General features: G+C 40.7%; 1 protein-coding gene across 1 annotated transcript in view; it reads right to left on the bottom strand.

The window, feature by feature from the left end:
* Positions 1 to 836: 836 nt before the first annotated feature.
* The window catches only part of trit1 (tRNA isopentenyltransferase 1), a 59540-nt gene continuing 36688 nt past the window's right edge, over positions 837 to 23688 (bottom strand). Inside the window, exons 8-11 of the mRNA XM_057354425.1 lie at positions 16751 to 16828; positions 2271 to 2380; positions 2068 to 2185; positions 837 to 1982 (exon numbers count right to left, since the gene is read on the bottom strand). Coding sequence (XP_057210408.1) covers positions 1843 to 1982; positions 2068 to 2185; positions 2271 to 2380; positions 16751 to 16828 — 446 coding nt within the window. The 3' untranslated portion in view covers positions 837 to 1842. The remainder of the gene's footprint in view (positions 1983 to 2067; positions 2186 to 2270; positions 2381 to 16750; positions 16829 to 23688) is intronic.

The raw sequence follows: 23688 nt of genomic DNA, 5'->3' as shown, positions 1-23688 counted from the left end.
CTACAGAACGTTCAGATGTGAATGAGCCATTCACAGGTATGAATGTGTAAAGTTGCATTTAAAGAGCCGGGCGAGTCTGAAAACACTGCAAATCGAATTTCTAAATACATAACTGAACCAGTCTATCAGGATTCCCATTGGTTAATGGATCCTGACATCACAGCACACTGACACAATTGAGCAAATTTTAACTTGCGGCAGCATATAAAGGGTTGCTTTCATAAAACCTTCACGTTGTCCTCTACATCCCTAAACAGTCAAGGTGAACACATGGCAGATGACTTGTTTCTTTCTTTCCTTCCATCCTTGAAAACGTTTGATCTACAAGAACCGTTATCTGTCAAAGGGAAGCTTAGCTGAACCACAAAGACTTTCCCGCCGAGCCAAAAATATAATGGCTTCGCACAAGGATGAGGCTGTCGGTCAACCCCGCTCGTACCGGAATCACAGGCACAGGCTCTTGTCCAAATCAGTGACCCAAATCAGCGCGAATGTGGGTCAGCCAGTCACTCGCACACTATGTAAACACACTCCCTTCCAGCTATTGTATGCGTGATGTAAATTTAGCCTGGACGGGGGCTAATGAGAGTACGCTATCTTGCTGAAATTCCACACTGTGGCACAGACATCAACACGAAGAGAGAAAGACCGACAGAAATGACTGGGGGATGGTATGAGAAGGTATTGGTGACTTATAGCCCAGGATAACATCATGTAAGAACCTTTTAAACCCATTTTAGTTTATACACAAAGACATAATATTTAAAGGTGCTGTGTGTAATTTTTTGGAGGATCTATTGACAGAAATGCAGTGTAATATACAGTATACTGTATGTCTTCAGAGGTGTCTAAAGACCTTACATAACGAAGCGTTGTTTTTTAGAATGAGCTATTTCTATCTACATACACCGGGGGTCCCATTGCACAGAACTCGCCATGATGTTTCTACAGTAGGCCTAAACGGACAAACTGCTCTACAGAGCGTGTTTCCTAAATACGTTATCTCCTTCGGCAAAGAAGTGAAAACGTGACGACATCTGTCCGTAGTACTTGAAAATGGGAGGGGTGCAGTTAGCCATTGGTTGTAATACGTAACCTCACCGCTAGATGTCACTAAATTTCATACACTGGACCTTTAAATCATAAAAATCACTTTAATTAGATTACACAATTTAGAAGATAGACATCATTCTGTACACACAAACCAAAAATTCAATGCAGGTTTCATTCAGACAGAAACGATGTCATTTACTCGTCCACTAAACCTGAATTACTTTTTTGTCCATACACACGAGGAAAAACTGAACGATTTAGTAATTCAGGTTTGGAATGTAAGTGACAATTTTTCTGTCTAGCTGAAATAAAAACTAAACTAGAACCAACTAAAAAGGCACTAACGGGGGAGAAATGTTCTGCATCTAAAAAAATAAAAATATGCTCCAGTCTAGGTCTACAATAAGTAATCCAATAATCCAACAACAGTGTCCTGCAGTCCGGTGAGAAAAAGGCAAAAAGATTAAAAGAAACCTGACTTGCTTGGGTGTAAAAACGCACCACTCAACATCTGTGAGAAGTCACGTGTCCAGTTTAAGAATGTGAATCCAGAAATTAGCCGTAACTTGGTCTAAAATCAATGGGAAAAACATAAAATCCGGGTGTCCAAACGGTTACTCCACAGGTTCAGTTGAAGAATCACTATTGCTCTCTCCGGTCCATCACAGAGGCCAGAAAGTACTTTCTTGAAAGATTATTATTGATCTCAAAAAAACATCATGATCCACACCGGAGCTCTTCATTTCTGCGGTCCATCTGTGAGCTTGAACCTATAAGCCACAGTAGAGACTAGAGCACTGGGACCTGTCTGTCACTCACATGTACAGGTTCAGGTTCAGTGGTGTTAATGTCCTGAGGCTGATCTGGGACCGGCTCCGCTTTTCTCCTCTTGCGGACTTGGTAGAGATGGTTCTTGGACTTCTGATGTGCTGGAGGTCAAAAGAGGGCAAGTATTATTGTCTTATTTCACATATTATGTCTTATTTCTTTAAGGCTGCCAATGTGGAAACTCACCTGTCCATTCCAAATCGCCGATGATCACCTTATCGCACAGTTCACACATGTGATGACGACGCTTGTTGCGTGTCTCCGCCCCCTCTGCTCTGATTGGCTGCACGGACGGCTGCTCTCCCTGAAAAAGAGGGGCGATGAGCTTATACTTGTAAAGAATACACGAAAAAGGACGAGAGGGGGAAACTTAAGTGAGAAAGCCAAACCTTTTGGAGGCATTCGAGTATCTCTAAAGCAGGAGTCAACACAGTCGTCTCCCAATTGGTCACGTCGGTCACATCGAGACCGTAAACGGGTGGCACGTTGCTAGCAGGCCCTGATAAATCAGAAGTACACAAAATCAACAAACGTCAATTTGTTTGTATTTCAACTATTTGCACAACATAATAAAACGTGTGTGAATCAAAGCACACTGAGTTTGATGTGCTCATAATATCGAAATAAGAGCGGTTAATGTTTCACTAAAGGCTAATAATTGTTTTCGGCTGTACTTTACTGGGGAAAACACCTACACAACATACCACTTGTTCATCTCATGCAATAGAGCAACAGAGAGAGAATAGGAAAGGTTTAATGGTCCAGGCATCAGTAGTGTATGGTGCAGTGAATGAGTATGGAGTGAAGTGTGAGAAGGGGGTCTGCAACAGTTTGAAGCTGCCGAATCACTCGGCTCGATAAACTACAATAGCATTCTGATTAGGGGTTCCACAGACTAGTCGATATTAATGCTCTCACACGACATTTAAAGCTTGATGTCAGCTAGTCACGGGTCGCGCTTTAAGAAGACGCTGACTGATCAGAGAGACCTGCTCGCGGGACGGATGTCATTCCCACCCGCTTCAGCGAGATTCTGTCACACTCCCGGCAATAATATATGTCATCTTGTCCAGCTTCCCCACGCATCATTCCCAATGTGCCCTGTTTTCGTCCGCAACATTCACGATGTGTTCTGACACTGCAAAAGCTTGCAGGTAAAGTCCAACGTTTCAGTGCGCTAGCTTCTACTATGATCTTTTGATATTAAAAGGCTATTTTTGTACTTGTTCCCCATTTAATAAAACATGAAAGAAACAGAATAAATAAGAAGTTTCTCATATTGGCTGCTGTGTCACTGAGGTGCTGCGTTTGTAAGTCCGCTATGATAAAGCGTCTGCTGCATTAGGCTAATAAATATACTGACGTTGTTCTAAAGTCATAGGCCGTCACAAACAAACTCGACACATTTTTCTGTTGTTTCATCTATTAGTGCACATGACTCTTTCAGGTGACTTGTTGTCAATGCAAGGGAAGTTTGGTCTGTACACACGTTTCAGATCTGAAGGAACGTTAGGCTGCTGTAGAGATCCACCTGCGGCTCTTTTACTGCATAGCCCAGCTACCACCTACCTAGCGCTTTAAAATAATTTTCTTTTAGTTCAGTTGTTGTTGCTCTTGTGCAATAGATCAGTGGTTCTCAACCAGGGACCCCCCAGGGGGGCGCAGAGGTACTGCAAGGGGGGCGCGATGGTTCCTCGAAACCCCGACCTTTGGAACTTGATCGTGAATGCACGGAGGAATGGGATTGCACATTGACGAAGGGCAATGTTCCGTCTAAAGCTGAACTTGGACGGCTGTTTAAAGCTGTTGACAGTGATTAACTCTTTCCCCGCCAGCCTTTTTTTTTTCAAGTTGCCAGCCAGCGCCAGCATTTTTTTAAAATTTTCACTAAACTTTGATGGCTCACAGTACATTTCTGATAATTAGCATTTTTATCAAAGACTCCACCCAGATTAGACTCAGAACAATGATTAAAAACAGATATATTAGATATTTCCCAAGATATATTTTAGGAAATATTTACCCAAAAAACTGATAAAATATATACGTTCTAGGTTCAGAGATTTTGTACTTTTCCAAAGGTTTGTAACAGCGCCACCTGCTGTACAACAGTACAAAAATTGATTGCCGTAATAACTCGTCTTTGGCAGGGAACCGTTGATTTTTAAATGACTAGATAACTTGTCAATGGCGGGGAGAGAGTTAAAGATGTAAAGTGCCATTTTCGACAGGCAAATGACACCACACCGCGTCTGTATTATAAACTGCGAATAAACTCTCCCAAAAAAGGTATTATTTGCTTCTTTATATATAGTTTATATATAGTTATATATGTATACACAATATCTAACATATTTTACACATTATCTTATCTATCATCAATGTACAGTCTGGGGGGGCGCCAGTTTTTTAAATGGGTTTACAGGGGGCGCGGCCATGAAAAGGTTGAGAACCACTGCAATAGATGAACAAAAGTTTATTTGTATTTATATACAATATATTTTGCGGGAGTTCCACCATTCTCCCGCAGGCCGAACGCACACATGAGTGTCTTACTGCCCATACCCAACGTGTGATACCTGATCTTTAATAAAATTATTATACAATAAAATAGTAATATAAATTAATATGAACAAAAATTAAATAAAATAGTTATATTATTAGAAACTAGCCATATTATTAGACACTAGCCAGACCGATAAACAAACACAGACCGGAAGTTAACTGCAGTCCTGGCGCGTGCGTCCAATGAAACAGTCTATACAATAAATATTATTTGTGATTATACCACGGGGCTGTTGAATGCTTCAATCGGATTGGCTGACAAATGTTCTATGGGTATGCATTAACTTTCGGTAAATGCACACCTATGAAGGTGTTCCAGGTCTGCTGACCGCATTACAGTTCCATATCACTTCGCCAAGTTTAGCCTACTGTCCACCAGTGAATACGTATCTAACAACAGACAAAGTGACAGGCAAATTCCATTGTCTGAGAAGAAATAACTATTAATATTTATGGACAGCATGAACATTTGAACAACAATGACGAGAGCACTATACAGGACTGTTCAGACGAAAAACTAAAGCATATATCAAAGGTAACGGCAAACTACATGACACAATCAGCGGGTTAAAGATAAAAACGAAGCACAAAAATAACAACAACAATAACATCTTAAATTCGTCTGTGGAATGGGTAAATGGGACTTAAAACACACAGCAGGAAGATTTCTATGCCACTGCGAGAACCGCAGCTGGCGCAGAAACCTCCGTGTCACTTTTTCTCTTAATACTTTTCTTATCCGACAGGGGTGTTAAATACGACGAAAACAAATCAAATATAGATACTTGACCTTTCACTCTCAGTGAAGCAAACGCGTGTGCACGTGCACTGTCTGTCTTCCTCTCGCTCTCGGAAAACTGCAGATGCAGCTCAAGCAACGTCTTCAGATGAGATGCTATTATGCTCCTTCCTCCAAAGGAATGACATCAATGAAGAATTCCAGTCTGGATTTAGAGCATGTCACAGTACAGAGACTGCTTTGATCAGAGTTAAAAATGATCTGCTATTGGCGTCTGACCGAGGTTGTATCTCGTTATTGGTGCTGCTAGACCTTAGTGCTGCATTCGATACCATTGACCACAGCACACTCCTACATAGACTCGAAAATTATGTCGGCATTAAGGGAATAGCTTTGAAATGGTTTAAATCTTATTTATCCGACCGTTTTCAATTTGTAGCAATAAACAATGAGGTGTCACGCAAATCGCAAGTCCAGTACGGTGTACCACAGGGCTCAGTCTTAGGGCCTCTGCTCTTCGCATTATACATGCTACCTCTAGGAGATATAATAAAGCGACACGGAGTTAGCTTTCACTGTTATGCTGATGATACTCAACTTTATATTTCCTCGAAGCCTCATGAAACACAGCAGTTCCATCGAATAATGGAATGCATAGTCGATATAAAAAACTGGATGAGTAACAACTTTTTATTACTGAACTCGGACAAAACGGAAGTGTTACTTATTGGACCGAAAACTGCTATAAGTAACAACCAAGAATACTGTTTAACTATTGACGGATGTTCCATAAAACCCTCGTCGTCAGCAAAGAATCTTGGCGTTCTATTCGATAGTAATCTGTCATTTGAGAGCCACGTCGCCAACACCTGTAAAATTGCGTTTTTCCATTTTAAGAATATATCTAAACTACGTCATATGCTGTCAATCTCAGATGCAGAGAAGTTAATTCATGCATTCATGACATCAAGACTAGATTACTGTAATGCACTGTTAGGTGGTTGCCCTGCAGGCTTATTACAAAAACTCCAATTGGTCCAAAACGCGGCAGCTCGAGTTCTTACACGTACAAAAAAGTATGAACATATTAGCCCGGTTCTGTCAACCTTGCACTGGTTACCTATAAAGCATCGCGTTAACTTTAAAATCTTGCTTATTACCTATAAAGCCTTACATGGTTTAGCTCCTCAGTACTTGAATGAACTCCTTTTGTATTACAGTCCTTCACGTGCATTACGCTCTCAGGCGTCCTGTCAGTTGGTAATACCTAGAATTTCAAAATCAAGTGCAGGTGGTAGATCCTTTTCCTATCTAGCGCCTAAACTTTGGAATAGTCTTCCCTGCACTGTCCGGGAGGCAGACACACTCTGTCAGTTTAAATCTAGACTAAAGACGCATCTTTTTAATCTTGCATACACTACTCTTCCATAATATAAATCTTCAGAGGGTTTAGGCTGCATTAGTTAGATCAACCGGAACCAAAAACACAACTGATGTACTTGTTGCATCAAAGAGTACAGAACAGTACTCTACTCTCAGCCAGTCTTGTCTCATTGTTCCAAGGTTACCACAGCGAGCAGGATGCAGTTCATGGCCTGACCTGATGGTAGAGCGGAGAATGGGAAGTGGGGACCTGACAAGAGCTGAGATGATAGAGCTGGATAAAGAAGGACGCGGTCTCTTGACATGTCTTCACCACAAAATTTCAAATGCTATTAGATTATTAATGATAATCTTAAACTATAATTTATTTTATTATTAAGTTTATTTATTTTATTTAGCCTTGTTGTGCAAGTTCTCTGGAGCTTGTGCAGAGGCAGCAGCTTTTGCCAGAGGGGAACTGGAATCCCCTGGTTGGGCCTGGGTTCTCCTGAGGTTTTTTTTCTCGATTAGAGTTTTGGGTTCCTCGCCACCGTTTGCATACTGTTTTTGCACTATCTGCCTGACCGGGGGGGCTGCTTTAGAATCTTAAAGTTTTACTTAATTAATATTGCATATAGGAATTTATTATCTGTTATATTTGACCTGTGCTTCTCTCTCCTTTATCCTAAATGTGTGCTCTCACTGAGCGTGTGTGTGTGTGCGTACTTGTCTGTGTACGTACGTGTGTGTGTGTGTGTGTGTGTGTGTCTGTGTGTGTTGGTGTGTGTGCGTGTTGTGTGTGTGGAGTGTTTTGTGTGTGGGTGTGTCTGTCTTCTGTGTTTTCAACCTTTTCTTGTTTTTGCAGGTACAACTTTGATTGTTTTGCTTGTAGTCAATGTGTCTCCTGTACAGCTGCTTTGTAACAATGAAAATTGTAAAAGCGCTATATAAATAAAGTTGAGTTGAGTTGAGTAGATGCGTAAGAAATTAGTCCTACCAGCAAGTGCATTCCGGGACAAATACCATACAAATGTCTTGAGATAAAACATCGGAACAACGTGTTGTGGTATCTGAACAACGTCTTGTGGTGTTGTGACCGTGGTATAATCCGCTTTGCGTCGTGGCCGCATTACCACCTCGGGGTGTGCATTAACTTTCGATATTTGAAAGGACCGGAGTCAATTATTCCTTACTTATACAATTATTATAAGTGACAAGTAGGGTGACCACCACAAAACAAACCAAATGCAGGGCAGGTAATACGTTTGTGTGGGACAATGTGGGAAACTACAGAGAGGTAGCAAAAAACTGTGTATAATAACGGAATGAAAACATTTCCATCCTATAAAAATAATTTATTTAGTCCATTCCAACTACAACATAATTAAGGCATAGATAAAATGTTATTTAACAAAAAACTAATTTAATGGCGATTTCAGTTTAAGGTTAACTGTCTCTTTAAATTTTGACAGTTTTCAATGTTTTAGTGACTCGGCAAGTTTACATGGGAGGGATCGCCACCCGATCTACAGTTAAATTGGCGGATGTCACAGCCTCTTGATGACTGAATTCACTGCCGTCTTCTCATCCATCGGATAAAAGTCAGGCTTAAAAAGTTGCGTTTGTATGACCTCGTTGGACACTGGGTTGCTGTTTTTGACACAGCGCTGTTAAATTGTTAAATAAACAATAGCGCAAACAAGCGTCTCATGTACTTTTTCGTGTAAAAAAACGTGTTTTCTTAATGTGATGACTAAAAACCAACAGACTGATGGAAAATGCGGGACATTTTCTCGATATGCGACGTGCGGGACAAGGGGTGAAAATGCTGTGCGCTACAATGCAAAGCGAGAAGGGTGGTCAACCTAGTGACAAGCCATAACATAATTAGAGCTTAATTTTATCAGCCCCAATTTCTATCATGGTGAATTCCTCATCACTGGAGTGGAGAAAACCACTTGTTCAGCAATTACTAATAACTCATTTTGTCCAAGTATTGTGGTCAGTGATGTGTCACTATGATCAACTGCAGTGGCTCTTAAAGAAGCCACGAAGACATAAGCAGTCGACATTTCCCTGCTGTGATTATCACTTTCAAAGCAGCATCTATGCAGTAAGATATTAGAGCAGTCTGTCAAAATAGTTAAAATGACATGCGGCACTTTCAAACGTTTGTTTACATATTTTGATGAAAATGTGAGTAGAATAGACAAAGTGTGTGAAATACCTTAATTATTCAGATTCCTAAGTATTACATATGACTGATTCATTTTAATTACCATTTGTATAACTGTGCCCTGCCAAAAAACAATAGAAACCATTAAAGAAGTTGTAATGGTTTTAAAAGGATTGCATAGGTTTTAATGGAAACTGTAATGGTGTCTACTTTTATGTGATGGATTCTATTGGTGGGATGTTAAATCCTATGCCCAAAACACACTACACAATTTACTACTACTACACAATTTTGTAATGGTTTTAATGGAAAAAGCTATTGGGTTGTAATGGTATTCTAAAGGAAACCATTATAATTTCTGTGATGGTTTCGATTGGGTTTTGGATAAAACACCATGGTAACACTATTGTTACTGCAGTAAAACCATAGATAATTTGTGTAAGGGTAAAAGAAATCTTACAATGTGCAAAATGAATTTCAGTCTACTAAAAATAAGATGATTCAGAAATGTGATCATTCAGAAATTTTGATTTCATCCCTGCTGAAAAAACTATAGAAACCCAATAGAAACCTTTACAGAAATTCTAATGGTTTCCATTAAAATACCATTATGAACCATTAGCTTTTTTTCATTAAAATCACAACAAAATACCTTTTTGTAGTATTTTTTTGGGCATTATTTCAACAGTATTCATCTGCCAGATAGCATCCCAGTTATATACGGTTTCCATTAAATCTAATATAATTCCCATTATATCCATTTAATCCATAAACCTTTCTATTGTGTTTTGGGCAGGGTTCTATAGTTTATTTTCAGCAGGGATCATTTTCCTATACACAACTTTTTTATAGAACACAAAAACAAGGTTTGGAGTTGGATGTTTATAAAGATATTATGTTGGACTATGTCTGTTACTATGGAGATATTTGAGTCTCATTAATTATTCACACATAAAACACGATGTACACTTGCGTAGCCAGTTTCACACGCATAAAACCTAATTTACGTGCACAAATTATAGATGTACATTCACAAAAAACAAATCACGTGCGTAAAAAAAAAATATTTTCTCATAAAATATGTTTCACAAACGCTTAATACAATTCACAGACGTACAAATGTGCACAAGTATTTCAAAAGTTTCAAATGTACAAGTTTATCATTGAATGTGAATGTGCAAATCGTCACTCACGTGTGAATCGCCCTGGATTTGTGTGTGTGTATTTTGAGACTCCCATTTGAGTTGTCATCCTGTTTAGCCAATCAGATTCAACCTTACCATTCAACCAATCATAATCGTGGAGAGCACAGAACTCAACGAGCACTAGTGTTAGCATTAAAGGCTCGTTTGTACAGCTTCGCTACTCTACTCTCTGAGCTGTGATGCTGTATTAAAACATAATACAGCCACGCAATAAATCTGTTTTATCAACTTATTTTGTAGAAAAAAAGTATGAAATAGTGTGTGAACATGACCACTTAAAACTACCCAACCAGCAGTCACTTCCACTGAACTGCTAAAATCCGTCTGGGTAACAAACTGTGCCTGATAGATGAGATACAATGTCCATACAATGTATGTTTTACATTGTCCATACAATGTATGTTTTAAATGAACAAGGGCAAACAAGGACAATAAATGACTAGTTCTTGGAAACATTGTTTTGTATGGGCGCATAGATTTGTAACTAGCCGCCTTTTGGGAAATATATCGCTAAAGGGGGCTGAAAAATCACTAAATTGGCAACACAGGAAGTAAGTCAAACTGCGCAAAAGGTGCGCAGAGCCGTTTTCCTTGAGTCCTGTGCTCTCCGCGTTTATGATTGGTTGAATGGTAAGGTTGAATCTGATTGGCTAAAGAGTACGACAACCCACATGGGAGGGGTTTTATTGCCAGGAGAGTCTCAAAAAACACACACACACATCCAAGCCGATTCACACGTGAGTGACGATTTGCACATTCACATAACACGATAAACGTGTACATTTTAAACTTTTGAAATATTTGTGCACAGTCGTATGTTTGCGAAACGTACTTTGAGAAAATAGTTTTGTTTTACGCACATGAATTGCTTTTTGTAAATGTATATTTATACTTCGTGCAGGTAAATTAGGTTTTATTCATGTGAAACTGTTTACGCATGTGTGTATCTTGTTTTACGCATGAATAATTAATGAGACTAAAATCGCTCCGTATGTTACAGCAACACAAGAATAAGAATTCAAAGAAAGCAGCATTCCCAAGAACACTGTTGATATCAATCGAACACCTGTTCCCCTCAGGTGTACATTATGCAAGTTTAGCACTGTGATAAAAAAATCCATCTACACTTTAAACAAAGTCAACCATGCAAAAATATGCATAATACTTGCAAATTACACACACAAAATACATTGTGCGTAACTGTGTCAAATTATTTGGCAAACAGTTTCCCGTGTCAGACAATAAAGGAACTGTTTCTATTTTGTCCCTCAGCTTACCACTGGAACGATGCCAAACGCCATTTACTTCCTTATCATCCATTGTTTGTTTACAATTACAGCAAAGCCAGATAAGACTAATATAAATGACATAATCCTTAAATACAACGATGTTTCCTGCATATTCAATGAGGCACTGCAAAATAATTAAATGATAATCAAAGCCCCTGAAATAATAACTGTGCCCCAGACAAATTCAGTACAAATCCTTTTATTCGTGAAAATATGCCCGTACGTGTTTCGCATTGGCATCAAATCCACAGGTGCTCCTTTACACAAGAGACTTTAGTCCCACCTGGCTGGTAAAAACATCTCTTTACCCTCACGAAACCTTGTTGCCTCTTTCTTGCCATCACACCCAATCAAAGACAATTCTGTGCTCTTTATGTTCTCTATTGTGACTTTTAAAAAATAAAAAAGAGGGAGCAGGTGGGCCTGCGCCGAGACACCTGGCCTACCTGAACCATGTGGGGAATGAAGCAGCACTTTTCTTTTGCTTTTCTTTATTGTAGCTAACTTCTTTCTCTGTTGCGGGGAAACGGGCCAGTGATGGCCATCTGGAGGTAAACAGATGCTGAATGAAGGTCTTAACCCCTCCAAAATTCAAATCTCAGTGAAATCCAAGTAAAGTAATCTTGCCGGTCCCGAGTGGGCAAAAGAGGAGAGAACAAGGGATTTAAACCACAGAGATCTCAAATATCCGCCTTAGAGGTGGCGCCTCTCCAGAGTACAGCTGCCGTCCTTTGAGGGTTGAAAAGACCCGTCGCTCACCAACTGACGGACCCTGCAGAGTCTCCGCAGACATCAGAAAACACATTGAGCGGTCACACCTGCCGCTATTTGTGCAATAAGAGGGCCGAGGGCAAGGGTGGATGGAGTGGATATGGATTTCAGCACAGGGCACCTGGTGTGGTGTTGTACAGCTGTAGGATTTTGTCAATCATTGTTAGACATGTTGAACACATGTTGCTGCCCAGCTGCTCAATGACTTCACAGGAATAGTTGAAGAACCATGATTACCAAACAACACAGGCCCTCAATGACTTCTATTGTATGGACTCAAAACCACCAAGATATTTCTCAATTTTTTTATGTTGCACAGACAAAACAATCACATACAGATTTTGAACCACATTTGGGTGAATAAATGATGACAGAATTTTCATTTTAGGGTGAACTGTCCCTTTAACAGCTGTTTCCACCCAACCCTCCATCACATTCACATTCATTAACTACACGGCAATCCTCGCAATACAATCTGTAGCCTCACGCTATCCAACAGGCTCAACAATACATCCTTGGTTCTCAACACACGTTCACATACATAAACACATGCACAGGTCTGTACACAGGCATCCGACCATAGTCTTTTAGTAAGAATGTAGTATGTAGAGTGTGGGGCGTATCCAGATAAGTGTGGTGCGTGTAAGGGGACACTTCTCCAGATCGCACCTGTTGCGCATCCCACTCAGGTTTCCCCTATCATTGACAAAAGGCAGGAGGCTATTATTTAATACTCATGCGGCCTTCCCCGAATCGTCAGCTAAGCTGTCGCCACGGTTACCCCCCCAAGCCCGATCTCTCCCTGGGGAAGCACAGAAGGAAATAGAGCTCAGGTTTACCTTCATCTTGAATTCAGCTTTGACGCTCTGTCAACATGGGGCTTTAAAACAGTGCAGCGAAATGGCGGCAACAATGGCCAAATGACAAAAACAAATGACTAGATGCACATAATTCAAGAGTTATATAGGCACCCACTGACCAAATTTCCAAACTTCTGTACTGAATGAACTGATGTAACCGTGAAACAAAAACTGTTGTTCTTCACGGCACATGTGGGTTTGCATCGGCTCCAAAGCATTTCTGTGGGTGATGTTCTCTTCACAGCTGTTCTGAGGTCAACCTTGGCCAACACGATTTACATACTGTGTTCCATTTATATTGGTTCCAAGTCCAGCTTGATTCACAAACAACTGCAGGTTCCGACAGAGAAAACCAAAAGGAGAACAGTTGATCGCTACCTGGAGGCCAGAAGGACCATGAGTCCAAGTTTGCCCTCAATGACCTAGTATTTATCCTACAAAGCACCCGCCAAAGTCTCCAGCCTCCTGCCACCTATCTGAATTCCCGGCAGCATGCTAATGCCAGCAGGATTAGGCCGGTCAGCTGAGGGCCCCAGGAGGCGCTGAATGCGTGGGGTGTGGCAGGAGGGTTCGGATCAGTCCACTGACAGGCAGCCATATGAGCTTAACCAGACTAAAATCAGGTCAAGCGTCCAATAAAGGGTGGGAGATGTTGGGATTGATGGAAGCGGTTGAACGAGAACAAAGCAACCTAGATTTACATTTACATTTATGCATTTGGCAGACGCTTTTATCCAAAGCGACTTACATTGCATTATCCTATACATTTACACATAGGTATGTGCAATCCCCTGGGATCGAACCCACAACTAACGCAATGCTCTTACCACTGAGCTACAGGAAAGAACCTAGAGCTGAGACTTGAGAATCACTGGCCTAATGAACCTGTAAGGTAATGGGTTACCAGTTTTACAAGTGTACAAGTTCAAGTGGTACTTAGTAAGCTAACAGCGCGCTTAAAGGGATAGTTCACCCTTCAACATTGGCCGCCATTGACTTCCATTGTATGGACACAAAACCCCGAGACATTTTTTCAAATATCTTTTGTGTATCAGAGAATAAAAAGTTAAATATGGGTTTGACAAAAGGATGAATAAATGACAGTTTTTTGATTGATTCTAATATGGAAAATGGGCCAGCTACTTGCTTTTTCCACAATAAGAAGCCATAAATAATGGCTTCAATTGCGTATCCCACCTAACGCCATCCTCCCAAGCATAAGGACCAGATGCGTATAGAGAGACAGGGAGACAGAACTACACTTAATGATGGCTAGCCACAGTCTCCGGCTAATCTCATTAGGTTTAACAGGATTGCTGGTAGCTTGTGTAGGGATGGGGAGTGGGGGGGGGTAATCCAGACCAGGATCTTTACAAGCAGGACCAGAATCCAAAGGAAATGCTCGGACAACGATGATTAGACAAATAACCCACTTGTCCAACTTCATAACCATTTTGTGTGCTTCAATTCTTCCGAAGCATCCTTCAACTTCTTTCTGTGGTTAAACATCACATTTTGATGTCACGTACACTCACAGCTGTTTAGCCACTGAATGGCTCACAGATTTGGCTGTTGTCGGTCAGGGAGTAAGAACAAATTGTTCAGACTGACCGTGTATTGACAAACCCATGCGTTACAACCGTTTGATCTTTTATCAACCCAAGGCCGATAAATACTGAGGCTTGGAATTCTGAGGCTGTCTGTGAGGGAGGCCTTCGAACAAACACGGACTCCATTTTTCCTCTATTGTTTGTGTGTTTAATGGTCTGTGTGAGGTCCATCTTGTTAAAGCCGGCTGCGATGACTACTGGACCGTGCTGACAGAAAACAAAAAATAGACTTCTGGATGCGACTGAAGCCAAGTCATGAGCGTCTCCTCATAAGCAGGCAATATGTGAGATATGCACTAATGAGTTTAGAGATGAGCTGACTGAACAACAGAAAAAGATGATTCTCACTTTAGAGCAGAGGTGGACGAAGTACACAACTTCCTTACTTGAGTGAAAGTACAGATACTACTGGTCAAATATTACTCCACTACAAGTAAAAGTTGTAAAGACAGATTCCTACTTAAGTAAAAGTACAGAAGTACATGCTTTTAAAAGTACTCAAGTATTAAAAGTAAATTTCCTTTATGTCAGTTGTGCATTGTTTTATTGTCGTATACCTTGTGCCTCTGAAGCAACCTACTGAATACACTGAGTAGCTCACAGTATCAGTTGTATTAAAGGAGTAGTTCACTTCAAAATTTGCCCCCATTGACTTTCCATAGTAGTTTTTATTCCTACTATGGAAAGTCAATGGGGGCAAATTTTGCAGTGAGCAACTCCTTTAAGAGCTTTGTATGTTTAGCACAAATATGTTTAGTTTAGATATAATCCTGTATGATCATTTAGCCTAATTATCCTCATTAGCCCCCTAGGCCTATATGTATTTATGAGCAGTGTTCTTTTATTTTGTATATTCCCTTTACCAGTTTTAGCAGCAATTTACCAGTAAGTAGTAAGGTTCTTGTAAATAGTAAAGTGTAGAAGCCATGTGTTTGTTGGATTTATTACCATTTGTATTACCATATTTTAACTACAAACATAAACTATAGCTAGTATAATGAAACTATGGTATTTTTAGTTGCTGTGGTTTTACTAAAGATTATTAATTGGAGTATGGTTCCTACATATAGAAAATGGTAAATTTGTGGATACTGTGGTTTTACTGCAAATACCATCCCTGCTGAAAAAAAACAATGAATATTTCAATTCGAATGAGATTTTTTAATTAAATTCCTCTTTGTAGTGTGGTTTGGGTTTTATTCCAATAGGATTTACCATCCCACCAATAGAATCCACCCCATACAAGTAGACAACAAGTATAGTACAATTCCCATTATAACCATTAAATCCATTACATTTTATGTTGTATTTTGGGCAGGGTTCTGTTGTTTTTATTTCAACAGGAATACTTCAACTACAGTTACTTCAGTAAAAACATCATTAATTTTCCAAATCGCTTTAAATGATATAGCAGCAGATCAGAAGTTAACACGCACGTGTAGCTCAAGGTGTATGTGATGCTTATTTACCGTTTAGCTGTTATGCCGATCATTTTCATGACAATGTTTCTACGATCTTTGACTGATCGCAACCCACAGATGATTACACCACACTTTAACATGTGCCTTTTTCCTCTTTTATTCTTCTATTTGCCTTTTAAGAGCGCTATCAATGGTGTATCAGCGCCTACGTTTACATTAGTTTAGCGGGGAAGATCCCAGAGTTGCCAGATTTGCGTTAAAAAAATCTGCCAAATGGCCATTCAAAGCTTGCCGGAAAACCGCGAGCATAGAAAAACTGAAATACTTGGCAACAGTAAAAGGTCCTGGCAGATCGCAAGCCAGATAAATTGCGCACACAGGAAATCCCGCTGCATAGAAACCATTTTCTACTTTTGGACCTTTTTATAAATGTAGTGGAGTAAAAAGTATGATATTTGTCTTTCAAATGTAGTGAAGTTAAAGTACAAGTACTCAGAAAAAATAATTCTCAAGTAAAGTACAGATACTCAAAAAGTGTACTTAAGTACAGTACTCAGGTAAATTTAATTCGTTACTGTCCACCTCTGCTTTAGAGCAAGTATAAACCAAAGCCAGTGGCGACCTGACACTCTGAACTACCACAGCTGTGGTGTTTTAGAGCACCCGACTGGTGCCCTCACAGATCATTAAAAACTCAAACACAACCCAGAGGACAGGAAAGAGTAAAAACTCATTACACTGGACAAGTTTGTCCATCACAGCTTGCCTACACTTCAGGTTTGTGAGAGAGAGCAATTCATATTTTAATTTCTCAAAATATTTAGGAAACTTATAATATATAGGAAACTTTCAGTGAGACAGGGAGACTTACTCTTAAGAAACCGGTTGCGCACCCATTTGTTCTGCTTCCGGATGTAGCGTCGGGTCACCTGCTTGAGACATTCGATCCCTGCAGGGGAAGAAAGAGATGAAGATATTAATATGTGAGGTGTCTGTAGATAATCTGTTAGAACATGTTCCCATAAATGCCAGCATCACAGTTTCAACATTAAATGTATAAACTAAAATGTAAGATAGTCAAAGTAGTAGGCAGGTGTTCTTACATTGGATGAAGGCAAATGATGCATTATGGGTATAATGGCACAAAAGTGCTTAGTGTCTAAACCAAGCAGAGGGGTTCAGTCCCCCCACCTCCCTCATTGTTAGGGATGTGCGCTACATCACGAAGTACAAGACACCACCCCCACAGTCTGTGGAGAATCAACAACTGGCTGACGATCTGAATGCGTTTTACTGCCGATTTGAAAACACCAGACTCACACTCTACACCTGCTCTGATCTGCACTTCACACATTCACCCACCCCCCACGCAACCCAACCTCCTGCCTCCCCCACCATTCTACATGCACTTAAGGTATGTGTAGAGGATGTGAACCGGGTCTTCAAGAAGCAGAAGACCAAGAAAGCTCCAGGCCCAGATGGTCTTTCACCTTTCTGTTCAAAAGTCTGCACTGACCAACTGGCCCCCATCTTCAAACAGATCTTCAACAGATCTCTGGAGCTGTGTGAAGTTCCCCACTGCTTCAAACACTCTACTATCATTCCGTTCCCCCAAAAAATCCAAAATCACTGGATGGACCTACAGACCTGTCGCTCTCACGTCTGTGGTTATGAAGTCGTTTGAGAGAATGGTCCTGGCCTACCTGAAGAACATCACTGGACCCTTGCTGGATCCTCATCAGTTGCCTCCAGAGCAAACTGGTCTGTTGATGATGCAGTCAACATGGGGCTGCATTATATTCTACAACACCTTGACAGACCTGGGAATTACGCAAGGATCTTATTTGTGGACTTCAGTTCGGCCTTTAATACCATCATGCCTGACCTTCTCTCAGACAAACTGACCCAGCTCTCCGTGCCCACCCCAATCTGCCAATGGATCACTAACTTCCTAACAGACAGGCAGCAACTAGTAAATCTGGGTAAACTCACATCCAGGACTCTCACAATCAGCACTGGTGCCCCTCAGGGACGCGTGCTCTCCCCACTGCTCTTCTCCCTGTATACAAACGATTGCACTGCAAAAGACTCCTCTGTCAAGCTCCTGAAATTTGCAGATGACACTACCCTCATTGGCCTCATCCACAATGGAGACGAGTCTGCTTACAGACAGGAAGTTGCAGATCTGGCTGTCTGGTGCAATCACAACAACCTGGAGCTAGGGATGGGCGATATTATATCGTTTGCGATATACCGGTAGAAATTCCCCACACGAAAGGAATTAGTCTTCCCGCGATATAAACGATAAATTCTAGTTGATGACGTATTTCTTTGTGAGACCCATTCACAGCTCATATGTGAAGCGAAAACGGGTATAGCGGAGGGCGGACGTGAAGCTGAGAAAGAGTTTGCACTAAAAGACGAGCTCTAAATCTCGTTTAGGTTGGCACTGTAGATGCATCCGAGTTAATGTTTAGTTTCATTTTCGTTTTATTTAATTCATTTGTCAAGTATTCGTTGATAGTCATAATGCGTTACACCACAACATTTAGTTTGGCTAAAAGTATTTATTTAAACATTCGTTAGATGTTATGCGTGCGTGCACAAATAGTTTAGTATGATTTCTTGCCTGTTATATACAGGATGAACGGAGCGTCCCGTGCGCAGCTCGCGCCCACATGTGCTTTCATAGCGACACAGCGCGCACAGCACTGCTGCCTGTTTACATACAGTACAAATGCGAGTTTGTATTACGTTATTTTAAATACGTTTATGAGCGTATAAAAGCATGGATTATTTCATTAGATTTCTTTTATCCGCATTTTTCTGTTCTCTTTCTGTAGCGCGAGTCATAGACAGATTCAGTGTATGTTGCTGTGAGAAGAGAAGGTTCACACAGTTCAAGAGAGAGTGATTGACAGCGTGATGCGATCGATCGTTTCCGCCCAACAATAGAATATATACAGTTTTAGGTATGACATGATGTGTTTATTGAGCTTTAGTTCATTTAACTTTTATTTACCACAACCTTTTGAAGTCGAATCTCACTATTACATTTTATATTTACAAAAATACTGTAGGTATATTTTAGGAGCTGTTAGTTTTGGGGTGAGTTTTACTTTTTGATAATATTTGTTTTTCTGAGGGTCTAGACTAAATGCAGCTACTATCACTTGACGCAAAATACAGCGGTGGATGGCATTATGGATATATCGTCATTTTTATCGTTATCGCAACAAATACCAGGAATTATCGTGATAAGAGTTTTAGGGCCATATCGCCCATCCCTACCTGGAGCTCAACACGCTCAAAACAGAGATGATCGTGGACTTCAGGAGAACCCCCCCTGCACTCCCCCCACTCACCAACATGAACAACACTCTGCAGTAGAGTCATCAGGTTCCTGGGCACTACCATCTCTCAGGACCTGAAGTGGGACACTCACATAGACTCCATCGCTAAAAAAGCCCAGCAGAGGTTGTACTTCTTTTGTCAGCTGAGGAAATACAACATGCCACAGGAGCTGCTCACACAGTTCTACTCAGCCATCATCGAGTCTGTCCTGTGCTCATTTATAACTGTCTGGTTTGGTTCAGCTACTAAATCAGACATTAAGAGACTACATCGGGACTCAGTCAGGACTGCTGAAAGGATTATTATAGAGGATAAAACTAAGAATGGCCCATAAGGCGATCCAAAAACTTTGTGTAGGGCCTATACAGTATGTAATACATTTCAAAGACTAAAGAATGTATTAGTCAAACTGTCAAATTCAATATTTAATATAGCTAAAAAAATGTAGCATATGTGTTCCACTTTCCTTACGTTAAGATCATTAATACTTCTGTATTTGCTGATGCACCATCCCTGACTGGATCGTTTTAGCAGAATTTGTTTGCTTTGGCGGGTCTGTGCCTGGACTTAAATTATCTAGCTTATACGACCTTATGAAATCCATTTAATTTTCTCCTAAACTCTGACTTTTTTCTTTAATTGTTTAAGAACAAGTTAATTAGGGTAGGCGTATAGCCTATCAACAAACAAGATAGCATAAATTATATTGTTTTTTTTTAATTGATAAAGCAAAGCAATGTGTGCAAACAAAAAAAGCGAATAGAATGCAATGGACAAAAAGTACAGAACAAGCAACAGAACGCATTTGATCTCGCGCTAAGTGAATGAAAAAGCCACTAATCAAACACACTGCCCATATAAGGGAATTTATAGAACACACATAGGCAAAACACTCGAGTCCGCATGTGATTATGAAGTTAATATTATTTTACACTTTCTTGTTGAGGAAATGCAAGCATTATGCTCGTATGAAAGTCGTCTCAAGGAGCAGGTATGGTCTGTCTGTCCGCATGACGTAATTTTCGTCAACAGAAGGGTCCGCGTTCGTCCGCACACACTGTCCGCGTGCAGCCCATTTTTTGAGACTGCGCGGACGTGACGCGTACAACAGCACATGCGGGAGAAAAGTGCACTAGGGGTCAATACACACATAGAAAGTGTGCAGGGTGCCGTTGTCGAAGAAGAACGATACAAAACCAACACGCAGAAACCAAGAACAGCAAGCTGAGAAGCATATCCTTCTCCATACAGTTTGGAGGTTGTTCTTGTTGTCTTGCTGTTTGCTCAGATTGTTTGCAATGGCAAATGAATTCCTCTATCACTAATTTGCAGTGGGTCTGTGAATGACGCGACTCAAGAGCTGCACTCTAACGATCTGGTAGAGCACACATACTCATTTGTACTGCGCATGTGTCGAACTCGGACGTCTGCCCTTAATCTGTGATGAGTATGCTCAAGAAGCTGTGCGGACATGTTTGTGCACGGATGCAGAAAGTCAAGTATACCTGGGGCAGGGCTCTAGAGTGCGACCTTATTTCTCAATGGTGCGACTAAAAAAAATCTAGGTCGCACCGGTGCGACCAGCAGTTCGAGGGAGAAAAAAAGTCTCCGCGACTCTGAAAGTCTTCCTGTGATTCAACAACAGACACACATTAGGCCCAAATCATGGTCTAAACCAATCAGAGAGAGTGAAGGGCGGACCCCCCTCTGATTGGCCGTGGTCCAGATTTTCCTGTACATGTGTGTACCAGAGGTCGCGTTAATCAAAAATTCTCTGTCATTGACAGATTTTTTTTACCAGTGACAGAAAAATCTGAATGCCGTCCGTCCGTCTGTCATTTTGACGGATTACAATGAGGGCAATTTGTAACTCCTCGTTTCCCTTCATTAGAGCGTGATATGCTCGCGAAGGGACTTGCGTGTTTTCACCTGTCATTGTTACCGACTAGGCATATGTGATGTGACCTGGGAAAACCAGTCAGATGTCGCGCTGGGACGCAGGAAAGACAGTTCACCTATCAAAGTAAACCACATAACATGAAGAATGAAGGAGTATCAATGCACATGTCCTGCCAGTCCTGTGTAAACTACGGCATGCAAAGTTTTTTATACAATGTTTTCATGAGATGACAGAGCTCCCCGTCTGCAGCACCGGGAGTTATCCGATCGCAAAACATACAAGGGATGATCAAAAGTCCAAACACTAAGCACATGATAAACAACGTAAAACTTGCTTCACTGCTTATTAGTTGTTGTCCGTAATGTTTGCTAGTTTCCTTGTGTAGTGATAATGGCAGAGCTCTCGTTCTTTAAGTGTGCCCACACCATTTTCCTTACTTTCGTTTTATTCAAACGGTTTTGTACAATATTTTTATAGACTTCAACTTTGCACAGCACTGCTGCCTGTTTACATACGGTACACATGCGAGTTTGTATTACGTTATTTTAAATACGTTTATGAGCGTATAAAAGCATGGATTATTTAATTAGATTTCTTTTACCCGCATTTTTCTGTTCTCTTTCTGTAGCGCGAGTCATAGACAGATTCAGTGTATGTTGCTGTGAGAAGAGAAGGTTCACACAGTTCAAGAGAGAGTGATTGACAGCGTGATGCGATCGATTGTTTCCACCCAACAATAGAATATATACAGTTTTAGGTATGACATGATGTGTTTATTGAGCTTTAGTTCATTTAACTTTTCTTTACTACAACCTTTTGAAGTCGAATCTCACTATTACATTTTATATTTACAAAAACACTGTAGGTATATTTTAGGAGCTGTTTGATTTGGGGTAAGTTTTACTTTTTGATAATATTTGTTTTTCTGAGGGTCTAGACTACATGCAGCTACTATCACTTGACGCAAAAAACAGCGGTGGATGACATTATGGATATATCGTCATTTTTATCGTTATCGCAAGAAATACCAGGAATTATCGTGATAAAGTTTTAGGGCCATATCGCCCATCCCTACTGTGGGGCTTCAATGTTTGTGAACAATAACTCCGTCTGAGGAATCTGTGCAAACTCTGAAAGGGCACACATGTAACAGTGCCAAGCGATCACATTTATTCAACCACTTTTTTGTGATAAACATTATAATCAAAGAAATTTCAAAGTTCTGTGAATCTAGAAGCCGAGACATTCTCATCTCAGTTTTTTTCTGTGTGCTCAAGATGCATTCACCGCATTTACAGCTCATTCTGCCATCAAATAACGTCAATCCGTCTTTCATGCATTGAATTTTAAATAAAATATTGATATTTATTATTAAGTAATTGTTAACATAACTGTATGAAGCTTTAGAACATTATCTACTTTTTTCGTTTTATGCCTGCCCTCCATGCTTCCATCCGCGTTTTCCGCATCGCGACAATAAGAACCCAGTAAAGTATGTTTACTTATGGCTCCAAGTGAAATTATTATTATGCCACTTTGATATGACATAGTTTTCGTAAAACCAAGATTCATGGTAGTAGATCCATGTTTGCTCCAAAACAACAACAGTATTAACAACAACTTCAGTGTACAATACACAGATCATCAGCCAATGGCAAAATGATCAACAAACAGCAGGTGATGGTTGTATTTGTTGTGCAGCTATGTGCAGCTCCAGCAAATCTTAAACATATTCTTGTAGATTGTAAGAAGAGCTTGACACAGGGAAGATACACATGGCGCCACAATCTAGTACTAAAGTGCTTGGCTAAAGCATTAGAGACCAAGAGAGTGGCAGCAAATGCCATCCACCAAAATGCCCAGGCTAACTTGCTAAAAAGGCAACCCTTTATTCGAGAGGGTCAGAAAAAACGGGCCAAAGCCTTAACCCCAGATTTAGGTCTGCTGAGTATAGCCAGGGATTGGGAAATGCGAGTTGATTTAAAGCAAAGACTTACTTTCCCCTTGGATATCGCATCGACCAATCTGCGGCCGGACATGGTTCTGTGGTCCAACTCCAGTAGGACAGTCATCATAGTTGAGTTGACTGTACCTTGGGAAGAGGCCATTAATGAAGCATTTGAAAGAAAGAATCTCCGGTATGCCAACTTGGCAGAAGAGGCTGAAGATCGGGGCTGGACAGCAAAAGTGTTCGCTGTGGAAGTGGGCTGCAAGGGCTTTGTTTCCAATTCCACTACAAGGCTGCTTAAGAAAGTAGGGATCAGAGGACAGGCCCAATGGAGGATAGTCAAAGAACTTGCCACTGTTGCTGAGAGAAGCAGCCACTGGCTGTGGTTGAAACGGAAGGACACAATATGGGCTGCCAAATGACCACGTAATAAAATGGTGTTGTGTGTTATGTTACGGCATATGGAACAGGGGGCACTGAGCATGTTTTAACGGTGCCAGTGGGGCTAGAACAGCCTTAGCCAATGAGTTGGCGCGTATGTTTGCGTTGAGGTGTGATGCCACAGAGCTACCAGCAAAGCAAGTGTTGTTGAGGCTGCAGCCACTAA

The sequence above is a fragment of the Triplophysa rosa genome, linkage group LG16 (genome assembly GCF_024868665.1).
Source record: "Triplophysa rosa linkage group LG16, Trosa_1v2, whole genome shotgun sequence".
NCBI classification, from domain to species: domain Eukaryota; kingdom Metazoa; phylum Chordata; class Actinopteri; order Cypriniformes; family Nemacheilidae; genus Triplophysa; species Triplophysa rosa.
The sequence above is the reverse complement of the archived record's forward strand: the minus strand, read 5'-3'. Positions and strand labels throughout refer to the sequence as shown.